This window comes from Uloborus diversus, chromosome 3 (assembly GCF_026930045.1).
Source record: "Uloborus diversus isolate 005 chromosome 3, Udiv.v.3.1, whole genome shotgun sequence".
Lineage (NCBI taxonomy): Eukaryota > Metazoa > Arthropoda > Arachnida > Araneae > Uloboridae > Uloborus > Uloborus diversus.
Window position 1 is genome coordinate 146665788 of NC_072733.1, and position 14174 is coordinate 146679961.

General features: G+C 31.4%; 1 protein-coding gene across 1 annotated transcript in view; it reads left to right on the plus strand.

The window, feature by feature from the left end:
* Positions 1–8213: 8213 nt before the first annotated feature.
* Positions 8214–14174, plus strand: part of LOC129218419 (sialic acid synthase-like) — a 31083-nt gene continuing 25122 nt past the window's right edge. Inside the window, exons 1-3 of the mRNA XM_054852674.1 lie at positions 8214–8334; positions 10288–10419; positions 12999–13214. Of these exons, the coding sequence (XP_054708649.1) occupies positions 8299–8334; positions 10288–10419; positions 12999–13214 (384 nt within the window). The 5' untranslated portion in view covers positions 8214–8298. The remainder of the gene's footprint in view (positions 8335–10287; positions 10420–12998; positions 13215–14174) is intronic.

Consider the following 14174-nt stretch of genomic DNA (forward strand, 5'->3'; position numbering starts at 1 on the left):
TGGAATCAAACTTTAGAAGAATTCTACTCTTCTAGATCAGGAGAAAAATAAAGTACATGAAGATCTCACCCCACATCAAGTTCGTAAAAATTTCGATATTTGGTGGGAAAATGATTTTTAAATAATCCTATCTCGATTAATGTGGAGTTAAATTTTAACTATTGTGGAATTGCATTTTAAAATAAAGGCTGTCTTCGTGGGGTTTTGAGATTATCTGTAAAGATCAGGGTTCGAAAATATCCGATATTTTTGATATACAGTCGAGTCCCGACTTACGCGAGGGATGCGTTCCAAGACCCCTTGCGTAAGTCAAAATTTCGCGTTGTGGTAAAAGGAATATGTAAAAACTTTTATAAACACAACCAATCATTTTAGACACGTGTAAACACAACCTTAAACAGTTAAAAACCTTTTCTTAACCATACCTTACTGTTTCTTACATAAAAAACTGAATTTTTATTTGTATTTTAAAAAAAAGCCGTTTTATTCAACATAAAATACTGCTATGATGCACAAAAACAATGATCAATGGGAAAGAAAGACATAAAATAAACCAGTACTGTACGTACGGCATGTAGTAAGGAGAACAAATGCCCTATAGTTGTACTGTACAGTTGATTCAGTAATGATATTTGTAACTTAAAAAAAGTGAAATGATGATTTATGCTGCAGTTATTCTAATATATTTTTAAATACAGTTGCTTCATTGGTTCTTTTTTAAAGTTTCCATCTATGGCATTACTTCTTGGTTTCTTTAATTTACAATAAAAGAACAGCTTCCATTTTCATAATTTTTGCATTTTGCTTAGATACTATTACTCGGTGAACTTTTATGGATTTCCTTTTCTTGACTTTTAATTGTACGTATGGAAGATTCAACTTCAGATAAAGCAGCGCTCCTAGGTGTCATTATATTTCGTTAACTTTCGCATTTAGAATGAAAAAAAAATAATGGAAAATGAGAAGTAGTTATTTATATAAGCCATAAAACACTAGCACGGTGTGGGTACTTCTGCTCTCAGTGATTCTAAAGGGATGAAGGTCCGTTCACGGAAAACAACTTACTCACTGTGGTTCCTTGCTGAAAATTTTCATGCTGTGGGCGAGGAATTCGCGCTAGCTCAAAAATTCTTTACTGTTGAAAAAATCTCGTTATATAGCCATTTCTCGTAAGTCGGACCGCTTTGTAGCGGGAGTCGACTGTATATTGGATATTTTGATATTTATCCGATGTTTTCAACTAATGCAAAGTAAAGTGTTTAGTAACTGCTTCCTTAAATCAGAGTTATTTATTTTCTTATATTATTATTATAATGCATCAACTTTAAAAGTAATTTTTCTTTCATTATTTATATTCATTTATTACATGTTCATGATTTTGCCTCACCCACTCAAAAAGTAATTCAATTGCATCCAAGTTCATTTCAACCACTCATAAAAATAAATATATAAATAAATAAATATTCAATTTATCAGAGCTTATCTTAATTTGTTGAAGTCTTTAGAAAATCAATACTTTTGTCAGGAAATAGAACATTGAAATAAAGGGGAATTCAAATGCTCTAAAACAGTGGTGCCCAACATACGGCTTTCAAAACTGATTCATGTGGCCAGCTGAAATATCAGGTATAGATAAATGATTTTACTAAAGAATGTGGCTTTATTTTAAAGAATTTAAATTCAAGCATCAGTATATTGCATTCTCTATATTTTTACTTCACTTAAATTTATATATTAAAAACAAACAAAAACAGTTTATAATTAATTTCTTTAGTATTATGCACTCACATTTTTTCAATCACAATCACAAGTAAGCGCTTTGATGAGGTAGTAGCATTCACGTAAAAGTTTAAGACAGGAGTTCTTTTTTTTTTTTCCGCAATCTTGACTAAAACCGTTAAAAAAATTAATTCATAGTTTTCTGAAAAGTACTCAGGACTGCTGAAATAACACTTTCTGGAATAAAATTTGTTCAATATAACTGTACCATGTGATTTCATTATAGGATTTGTAGGATAGGAGTTATTTGTTGGTCAAAAAATAAAATAAAAAATATTAATATTATTCAAATAATTGGAACCCGTACAACATGCCCCACTGTCCAACGTGCCCCACCTCCCCCTACAATTTTGTTGTGGATATTCCTAAGTGAGGTGCAGAAAAAACAAGCAAGTTTTCTCATGGTTCCTAAAAAATTTAGAATCACGAACGTTCATTACTTATTTTAGTCATCATTAACTGATGATTTCTCTTCTTAAGAGCAAAGATGATGCACAGTAACAAATATGTACATAATTAAATGAAAAACAATCTATGCTAGTCAAAAGAGATTGATGAATTAGGTAAAATATTCCCCTGTAATGTGTGTTTTACTTTTTCAAGTGTTTTTAAAACACACCCTGTTATTTGAAATTAAATTTTGCAACACACTTAATGCAAAGTAGTTGAAATATAGCTCTATTTCAATTAAAGTTTGTTTATTTATTTTCCATTTATAATTTTATGAACTAGTTTAAAAAAACATTCCTGCCAATTGTGTTCAACCGTATTGATGATTTAGCACATTTGAAGAGTTTTACTTCTGCTTTTAAATTTATTTGTCTTTAATGTTTTTTAAGTTTCTTCCAGATATTCTGCAACTTGAAGAAAGCTCAACTACTAGCTAAATTAGAGCCCTGATGCAGATGTTCTAGGAAACTCATGATAGTATTGTACTGTTCGCTTAAAGAATTGAATAATAGAATGATCTCCAATATTTAGTTTACAAGGATGTCCAGAAATCATTTTCCAAGTTTTCTTAGCTTGACAACTTTATCAAAACTAATGAAGTTGTTTAAAAAAATAATAAACTTCCATACATAATATGCCATTCATGTTTGTTATGCTTCTTATTATGCTGATGACTTCAGGAAATTTGTTGCCGAAATGGTCTCTGGACTTTCAACAATGACATACAAACCAACAAAAATTCTGTGTTTAAATGCTAAATAGTGTAATTAAATGAAATTTTGATCTTCTTCATACAAACAGTGCTGTATTTCTGATTTGTCACGCTTATTATCATATTTATTATCATTCATTTGTATAATAATATTGAAATGTAAAGAGGTAAAACAAACAATAACTTTGCAACAGAAATTGAGAAATAGCTGGAATTCTGTTTTGATTCTCTAAATTAAAAGTTTTGAATTTGTTTTGTGAAACAAATGCTTTAAGGTTTATGCTTGTTTGTCATGTAAAAATATTGTTTTCAATTTAGATTTTTAATAAATTTTTCGGTATTCAATGCAAGGCTAAAAAATCTAGGTATACATAAGATTATGAAAGATATATTTAGGTTTGTTTATTTCAGCATTAAATGAACAGTTCATTGATGCTTATTCTCTTTGTGTAGTTTTCCAGAAATCCCCCCCCCCTCCTCTCAAGAAGAGATTTTTCTCAACACTTAAACTACAGGACAGGATTTGAATAACTGCAAATAACTCCAATTTTGGAAGGGATAGGTAGCAACTGTTATCTTAGTCCACTTCTGACTGTCAATGCACCTTCTCTGTTTCTGACTAAATTCTGGAAGCATTTTTCAGGATGTTGGAATATAGGTCATGTTCATCCATCCATGATACAGGGTAATGAATGGAATTGCAATCTATATGAAAAAATCCGAACAAAAAAAATTCAATTTATTTCAATCAAGGTTTTTTTTTTTTTTTTTTTTCACATGCATTCACTTCACAAATAGTATAAAAGAAAATAAATTACAAGCATCAGTATATTTTGCCCTGTCTAATCGAAACTCCCTAATTGAGTAGATGAGAGTAAAGCCTATAACAAAATTTATTTTCTTTATGCTTATAAGTGACTGAAATTTTTGATTTGACTGAAATTTTGAACTTGTGTTTTGTCCATAGTTATTAGTTTTAGGAAATGATACTTTGGAGTAAAGAATTTTTAAAAATTTGATAATAATAACCACATTTTGAACATGTGAATATTTTAAAGTTACGTTGCATTTTAGAAAACACAAAGATTAATCTTTGCTTATTTTGTTACTTAAGCAGTTATTGACAATAATAGTTTGCCCCAAAATCTATGAAAACTACAAATTCTGCTTTGGTACCCTGAATTTAATTTTAATTGCCTCATTGAGAAAAATGTCTTTGTTTGCTCTTTTTTCTTTTTTTTTTTTTTTTGTGTGTAAAAATGTTAGAAATTCTAGGTTTGAAATAAAGTTTATAGATGTAACAACACCAAAAAATAAATTGAACATTAGAGACTTTTGTTGTAATCTTTATGTGGTAATGACCTGAACTGTTAGTATGGAATGAATGAGTTTTCTTCATACTAAGTTGTATTTAAAATCTCTGTCAAAATTAAATGTAAACTTTGCTTTTCCACGAACATTGAAAATAAGTACAAGTCCTCTACTGGTGCTGGGAATGATTTTTTTCTTTGCTTCATTAAGAAAGTGTCTACTTTCTTTTCTTTATAATATTGTTTCGATTTGAAAATATTGTTCAAAATGTAAGTAATGAATGCATGATGTGATGCAGAGAAATAAATAAATAACAATAGATACATTTGTTTCTTATTCATATGAGTTGAAAATAAGTAATGTTTCAAATTACACCCCCTCAACTCCTCAATTTATTTCTGAATATTTCTATCTACATCAAATTAAAGTAATAATTTTCAACTTTATTCAAGTTAATATTTTAACCAAGAGTGCCTACTTAACCACTAAAATATTTAGAGATTCTTGGTATTCTTTCTTTCTTTTTTTTTGGGGGGGGGGGGGAGGGGTTACCTCGTTTTGACCAGCTACCTATTTCCAGTATTGAACTTTCAAATTTTCCTTTGCATATTTATCTTTCAAATTTTTAATTTAATGTTTAACTTAATCACATTTAAATCAGAAAATTGTACAGAGTAAACTTAAACATGCAATTTTAATTAGCATTTTTTTTTTAATAGCAAACCATTTTAATTAGTGATATTGCTTTTCAGATGGTTACAAGAAATATTTTTAGATTTAAAAGTTTTGGCAACGTTTGCCTTTCCGAAACAAAAACAAGCAATTTCTAATGTGCATTATCTGTCGTTCATTTATTTATTTTCATTTTCTTACCTTTTTTTTTTATCACTTCATTTATTCTGAATTAATTAAATTCTAATACATGGACGTAAGAATTCACATGCTGCGAACTCCCAAAAATAAATAAATAAATAAATAAAAATTATTTAAAAAAAAAAAAAAACTATCGGCAGATTTAAATGGATATATTTTTGCTGAAATTAAAAAATAATAAACTATTCCTTAGTTTTAACTGTAAAAGGCATGTGACAGCAAAGTTGCACTTTTTGAAGATTAGCGCATTAGTGACTGAAGTTTTTAATTAAGCTAATGTTTTCTTTTTCGGATGAAAATGCTGGAAATTTTGTGTTTTAAATAAAGTTTATAGATACAATAACACCAAAAAATAAATTGAACAACAGAGATCTATGTTGTTTGCAACAACAATAAGATTACAACTATAAGATCATGCTATTGATCTGAAAACTTAGCATGAAATAAATGAGTTTTCCTCATGCTAAATTGTTTTTAATTTTTAGTTTTTGTTTTCTCATAAAAATTCAAAATAAGTACAAGTCCTTTTTTGGTGCTCTGAATTGTTTTAATTTTGTTTCATCAAAAAAAATGTCTACTACCTAACTACCATTCATTCTAGTATTGTTTTGGTATAAAAATGTTTTTGAAAATTTTAAATAATAGATAGTGTACTTTCAAGAAATAAATATAAAACGATGGAGACATATGTTTCTTATGCATATACGAATGTTAAAAAAATATATGTCAAAATACACGCCCCCCCCCCCCCACCTTATCTTTCCAATTCTTTTCTGAATATTTCTATCTTCATTTAGTTTCAAATAAAAATGACCTCTGATTAATATAATTTCGTTTTCATCTAAATACAAATTAATCAATTAACTAGGTGTGCCCACCAAACCATTGAAATATTCAGAGGTTCCTATTTTTTTTTTGGAGTGGGGGGGGGGGGAGCGAGATAGAAACCCCGCTGTGTGGGGTGTCCCAGGTCTTAAGGGGTCCAACGGCCTATGAAATTGAAGAAAAAAATTGAAAAAAAAACAAGCATTAAGACTTATTTAATGTTACAAATATACACTGATGGCCTCTGGGGAGGGGCTATAGAGATTTTGTTGCAGGGAGGCCCAAAATATATAGATCCGGGCCTGGATAGGATACCTTGTTTTAAGCTTCTGCATATTTCTAGTATTACTCTTTCAAACATTCCTTTGCATATATATGGGTGCCCCCCCTCCCCCGTAGGTGGCCATCCCAGGCATATATTTCCTTTCGGAATTTTTTAGCTAATGCTAAACTTTTCCATTTTAATCAGAAAATTGTATTTTTTTTCCTTTTATAGAAAAAAAAAATAAGTAATGCTTTTGATATCAATTCAAGAAACATTTCTATGTTCAAAAATCTTTATAAAACTTAATTAATGTAGCAAAAACAAGCAATTTTTTTATGTTCGTTATTTGTTGCTTATTTATTTATTTTCATTTTCTTAATCAGTTTTTATTTCTTCATTCATTTTGAATCAATTCAAACTATAATATAATTTTCGTTGTCTCAGAATCTTTTGATTAATTTAAAATTAATCGTATTAAAGAGAATAAGGTTAAAGAAAAAAATCTGATTTTAATTCTGCTAACACAGGGCCATTTTGTCTTTTTCTAATGTTTGAATCAAAATCGAGCGTTTCATTTATTGACAGCATGCATTTTCGAATCCGCGTGCTTACATCCTTCAGAACCCGTTTCTGCCACTCTTCCCGCTCCCGCTTGTGACTTTTTTTTTAAATGAAACTCGAAAGCGAACAAGGAGCCAATCTTGCAGCTTGGCGGCAACCCTATCTTTCTCCTGTAACCGGTTGCGCTTTCCGAGCGTACCTGTTGTCGCAACTCTGAAAACTACGTTTTCATATAGGGACTCTAGTTGCTACCAAGTCGACCGCCAGAAAACATCCGCAGCGTTTCCGAACGGTCACCGGTTCCACCTCAAGCGTTTCCGAACGCTTGCGGTTGCACCGAGGCGACCGATCCTTGTTTCCGAATGCACCCTCAGTGGCTCTTTCTATCTAGGGTGCATTCGGAAACGCGGATCGGTCGTCTCGGTGCAACCGCAAGCGTTCGGAAACGCTTGCGGTGGAACCGGCGACGTCACTTAACCGCGTTCGGAAACGCTGCGGTTGTTCTCTGGCGGTCGACCTTGGTAGCAACCTGTGGCACCGCTGTCTGGAAGCGGTTAGCGAGATCACAAACGTCACAAAGTCTGTGTTGGCCAATCCGGTCGTGTTTCATGTTTTGATCGTAACGCACGTGACTTGCCTATTATGAAAGTTACGCTTTGATTGGAGTGTCGTTTGCTGCTGAACTAGAACTACCGCGGTTTAACCACGAGCGTTCGGAAACACAGCTGTTCTACCGGAATTCCTAGAGAAATTCCAAATACGTCATAACCACACCGGACTAACCACGCGGTGTAACCGGTGGATCGTTTCCGAACGCAGCCCTAATGGTTAAAATCCTTCAATTTCAGTTAAGTAGTTTTATATCTGAGTTTCACTTCTTATTTAAAACTTTAAAATATTCACATTTTTTAAAAAGCATTGTGGGAGTAATAAAAACTTTTCTATTCTATTCTATTCTAGAGTCACAACTGACTTCAACTGTATTTATGTCGAGGACTGCATACTAAGTGCCTTGCCTCCATTATTTTATGTACCGATAGATGGCAGCACCATCACCGGATCGAAGAGTTAGTGAGAATTTTGAACTAGTCCAGGAGCTAATAGCTACCTAGTACTAGCACCCCCAGAGGTATCGTTTCACTTGGAGGACATTGAGACCACGAGCATATTTAATGCCGCCCAGTCCCCTTTAATGACGACGGTGGGTCTTCGACCAGCGAGGATCGAACCCGAGGCCCTCCGGTCCCGAGTCCAATGCCTTACCGATCAGGCTACCACGGCCTAAAAACTTTTAAAAGCGAAATATCGGTAGCGGCAATGACAAAAACTAAATCGTTTCTCTTGTCATCTATACTTAAAATCTACGGTTGTTTACTTCGTTCTGTGACTGCGGAACTGACTGCGGCATGCGGTAATATTTTGTTTTGCTTTCCGAGAAAGAGAAGTTTTGCGTTTTACGTGTGGAATTGTTCGCTACAAGTAGAGAATTAATTTTCCTTTCTTTCAATCTAACGTTTAAAATATGAGTGCTTGTCTTCCTGAACTTCCTCCAGATGTGGTAAATATCTGTTTCCCAACAAAACTTATTTGAAATGTTTTAATTTTCATTGAGCTATTTTTCGTAAAAACTATTCATTTTATCATTTGCATTACTTTTTTCTGTTGATAAACCCTTATTTTTAAATTTGCATTCCCTTTATTAATTTTGACAATTGTGGTAAACATGTTTCTCTATTTAAGTTATTATTGAAACTATTTTTAGTGTTCTTGATTCAAGATCTGGTAATTTTTATATAACTTGCTGTTTCACCTTGATAGATTTCAAGTGTTTGTGGTTAAATTATTTATATCATTTTTCGTCTGTGAATTACCAGCTGTTCCATCCTGATCGATTTAATTGTGTATAATGTAAAGGTATTATCATTACTATTATTATTTTGTAAAAGTTGATAATATGCAACAATAAACAAATATGGCCTGAACCAATTAACCCAATTTCTAGTAATTGTATCAATATAATTTAATTAATTGCTCATTTATTTAATTTGTTTAGAAGTTTTTTTGAACCAGTGTTTCAATTCAGAGTTCTTAATCTCGTATTTGTTAATGCCTATGCTCCTGGATGTTTTCTACTCAAAGTGAGGGGGGGGGGATGGGGGATGCCACATAGCTTATATTAATTGATTTTAGAATTTTAATGGATAATTAATAGAAAAACTATTAAATTTCAACAGGACGCAGGAGTAATTATGGTGATGTGTGATCCTTTTGATATTTTGTTTTTTTAAATTGAAAACATTCATGAAAATTTAAATCAATAAATTTACAAATAAAATACCCAAAAACCATTGGTAAATTGAATGTAAAAATCTGAGATTACCCAGAGTGCTGCTAAGATAGATGCATATCCTGACGTTGAAAAGCATTTATAGGTATTTTGCTATAATATTTGTCAACTTCTTATTCTAAGGTACACATTTTATATGCAAAGAAACTCATTTCAGAAGCTTCGTACAGAACTGGAAAAAGTTACTTAATTATTAAGATTATTTTCAGAAAATCCAAACATAAGTAGACTGATGTTTATAACTACTAGCTTTTTCTAGTATTTGAATCATGCATTGAACGTTGTACAAAAAAACTGAGAATTACTTTTGAAAAATAATTAATATTAGCTGAAATAATAAGAGACTTAAAAAATCACAGAAGTGAATACCCAAAAGAGATTTTGGGTCCAAATGCACTTGTCCCATATAAACATTGATTAAACAGCAAATTTACTTATAACCTTGTTTAATCATTGTTTACATTTCAGCACAAAGATATTTGATTCTTTTACTTGTCCTAAATATTTTATTAATCCTCAATTAAGTTCAAGAGCCCTCTTAAACTTTATCCCATTGCAATTAGCAGCTAATTCTAGTGATCTTTTTCAAATGCCTAAAATCCTGCTGAAGCAGTAAACTCTTCTAATTTTTATTATTTGCTCACAAAGCTAACTCTAAGTGCAACTTAAAAGGAAAATTTTTGTTATGTGAAAACTTATAAAATAAAAAAAAATTAAATGATTTTAAAAGAATTATTTTGACATTGTATAGGGGCTTTATTTATTTATTTTATTTTTTTTTAAGTGGACAAAAGACTTTCCTCCAGGCATTATCTTTCAAAGGGGTCACATTTTTTAGGGAGGAAAAAAAAAACAACAACCAATTTTGTTACATGTGTTGTGCTGTTTCCACAACATTATTCTAATTGTTTACAATCTGTTGTATTCAAAGAGGATTTTTGGAATTTTTGCCTGGACTGTTTTGAAGAAGCAAATCTAATGAATTTTGACTGGAATCTAGCTATCTCAACCTGAATTTTATCTCAGATTGTAGAGACAGATTAAATGGGTACTAAAGTGTTTACTTTTGAGATGGGAACATTTCTTGAACTGGTCTTATTGTATGAATACTGGTCTTATTGTATTGTATATGAACTTATATTTATAGTTTTAAAACTCTTTTAGCCAACTCATGGATTCCAAATTGCTCCTGGGAGATACATTGGAGAAGCATTTCCATGCTTCATCATAGCTGAAGTTGGACAAAACCATAATGGAGATATGGGCATGGCTAAGAATCTTATTTCATTGGCTGTGGTATTAGTTTTGAAATTATTATTATTTCTTTATTAATGTTTTTTGTATGTATGTTAAAGGGAATCAAATGGGGTTACAACTCCACAAGAGTTGTTTTTTAATGTGCTACAACTGGCAAAAAAAGGTAGTGTAATCCTACGTTCATACTTTTCAGGCTTCAAAGTTACAAAAAGAGTTGTTTGCAAAATGCTTTTGTACATTTCTTTCTCCAATAGAATATATATTCATGGCATATAATATATATTCTATTATATGCCATGTGGCATATAATAGAATTCATGTGGGGCATTTAATTTGAAATATATAATTATACATTTCAAATTAAATGTCCCACCAGACAGGGGTCTGGTTTCTCCATCCTTACGGCTGCCCCTGCTCTCACATCACTCTTAGTGTGTCACATCATTCACTCACTCATGTGTTTGGTGGTGTTAGGTGAAGTGAAAGATTTGAGGGCTTTCTCTGGGATATTATAAAGCAGTGTTAACTACAACGAGGGCACAATGAGCAAATATTAGAAGGGCATGAGACAAGAGAAAAAGCCTTGCAGAATGTTCAATGCTGAGCAAAAAGAAAATAAATTATTCATAGCTGTGAGTATTATTTTTGTAGTATTAAACTGTGAGTATTGAAATTAAAAACAACTATTTCAGAGATGCACATATAGAAAAAAGGCTTTTAACTTCGTTCGTTGATGTTTTTCTTTTTTGGAGGGTGCTAATAAGGTTTCAAATGAGGTTTACCTCGCTTAAACCCTCAATCTCTGCCTTTGCGTCAAACTACAATGTTTTTGGAGGAGAAAATGTTATTATCATTACTTACTAAAGTTTTGTTAAAATATATTAAATTCTTTACTTTAGCACTTAAAGTACATGTTCAATGATATCATTGACTAATTTAAAGCAACCTCCATTAACCAACCTCCTCTCTTAGCAACCAATTTTTACAAGAATGTCGTTACTCTCGAAAAGTTTTTCCTGTATATGATTTTAAAGCTTTGTAGTTTTATAAAATATCATCATTTCTCATAGTATCTTAAAAATTATTCATTTGCATGTCTGGTACATGACAAATAGTACTATATAACTGAAAATGCCTAAAAAAATATAGCACACTATCAGTAAAAATAGTCACTCATCAGTAAAAATAATGCAGCATACTAAAACTTCTACCAGAAACTTCAATCTGTGTGACTAAAGATGCAAAATTGGCATTTGCCAAAAATCGCAGAGCAACATTATTTTTAAAAATTCTAATGAAAAAATCCTCTGTTGTTAAGCACTTTTACTTTAATAAAAAAGTGACTACTATCTGAAGTAAATGATCACTAGAAATTACTAGCATTTTACTAAGTTTGAATTTTCCAAATTTAAAATTCCTGTAAATTGTTACTTATGGTCAAATACAGAGGAACCGCTTTGAAACTTCATGGTAGAACTTACTAGAAGTCCATATTTTTACTTTCATAATTATAACTGTTAACCCTTTGCGCTCGCCTGTTGGGGCAGCTCTGAAAATGTTAATATTGCTGTGTACTCATGATGGGTGCTACCTTCCAAAAAGTTTGACTCCTAACTTAATCAGTGAAACTCGCTCATAAGGAGATCCTGGATTCAGCGGAGAAATCAGAAATGTTTAGTTGTTAGCACAATGTCAAGTCTCTGAGAGAATAATTAGCTCTTAGTGAGCAAAGCTGTCTTAAAGCAAGCGGATTTGTGATTCATAAAGTTTCTGTTGACTTCCAGTTCGACTTATAATTTCTTGGAAAATTTTCTTTAGCATTATGAAATGAACCAAAAGTTAGTTATGATTTATTAATCCTGAGAACAAGTGATGATGGCACTTTTTTTTTTTTTAGTTTGAGAGAAGCATTCACAGTATGTTTTCTGTATATGCAGATCAAATGTCAAAAGTGCTCTTTTTTTCCGTCTATTTCCTGCGTAGTTGCGTTGAATCTAAACATCTTTAACTTGAGGGTTGCAGGTACGGGACATTGGTTAAATGTTCTGAATTCTTACTTCATCGTAATTTAACTGAATTTAAGGTCGAGAGACAGCACAAGATTTCAACAAAAACTATTTATTAAAAACAGATTTAAAACATGGTTAAGGTTTACACGCGCATGAGAAGAAAAATGAAAAACAAACCCTGACTACCAAAACACCGGCAGTTTTATATATTAGACAACACACTGTTGTCACACAAAAAAAAGGTATTAGAAAAATAGAACAAGATTAATTTGCATAAACATTAATCAATAAACAATGTTAGTAATTAAACAGGAACACAAAACATTGAGAATATTCTACACTTTAAATTCTCTATTTTCAGTTACAACAATTGTCTTTAATGGATTTTTTTTTTTTTTTTGTTATGAGTGAAGTTTCTGCTAAAACAGCTATTGCAGCTATTTATTTTTTGTTCATTTTTCATTTCTACATAAATTATATTAACAGTTTATACAAGCAAGCAATACATAAAATTTAATTGCATTTTTGTTGTGTGATACATGTTCTTTTTTCAGTAATTTATACAAAATGTTTGTTTCAACAAATGTGAAAAGCAAATTGCACTTTTAGGATTGTGGGGCAGATTGTGTGAAGTTCCAGAAGACAGATGTAAAGAGTAGATTCACCAAAAGTGTATACACAAAACCTTACTCTGGTAGAAATTCATTTGGAAAAACTTATGGTGAACACCGTGAAAACATTGAATTAACAGAGGAAAATTTCATTGAATTGAGTAAATTTGCTGAAGCCATGGGAATATACTTCACTGCATCTGGAATGGATAAGGTAGTACTTTAGTTTTTATTAAGGTAAACATTTAAAGCAATTTGAATCTCCGAAAGAAAATCTATTGTTAGTATTCATTTAAAAATTTGCTAATCTAATTACTAATGAAACAAATTTAATATTCTGTGTTTTTTAAATTAAGTAATTCATACTTCAATTAAAACCAAAATAAACAAAACCTGATCATGTTAAGAAGTAAAGGGGTACTCTTTGTATGGACCTAAATAAATACTTACAGCAAAAATAGTAGCTGCCAGTATTGATATTGAAGCCAGTATCGTAACTCTTTCTAACTGTTAACGTTGTAGCAGAAGTTTATAAAAACTAGTTTGTAGCCCTTTCAAAGGGAATAAACATGTACTGATACAGCTGAATTTAACAATCTTCTAATTTATGAGTGCTCACAACTGAACGAAAACTTGGTCCCGAAGAAGCTTCTATAGAACTCAGTAGCGGATTTTTTTTTATGCTACCTACAACGCGGATTAAAAAGCCTCAGCATCACCGTGGGGTGTCCAAAAATTTTGTACTAAGTTTCAAAATTATAATGTATAGATTTCTATGTTCTATTCCACAAAAGAGAAAATAGCTAACTTCACAAATTCCAGAGGGCTATGAGCCTAGCACCTCACCTTCGTTCCATTTAATTTTTAAATGTCTTCTTCCTGTTTCATTATGACCTGTAATTAAATTTGTTAGACTCATGCAGAAAGGGAGTTTTAAAATATCTTTCAAGTCAAAAATAGTCTATCGACATTTTCTGTCACACATGCTTCACAATGTCACAATGTTTCTGCATCAGTTAAAGAGACAATTAAGTTTTCGATTTTTTTTCAAGAACTTAACATGCAAAAATCTCTTTTCTGCAAACTTGACATAGAGATTGAAGAAGCTCTTTCTTAAAATTCCAGCAACAGGGACTGCAAGTCTGAGGGTAAAAGATAATTTCTTTCAGTTTTA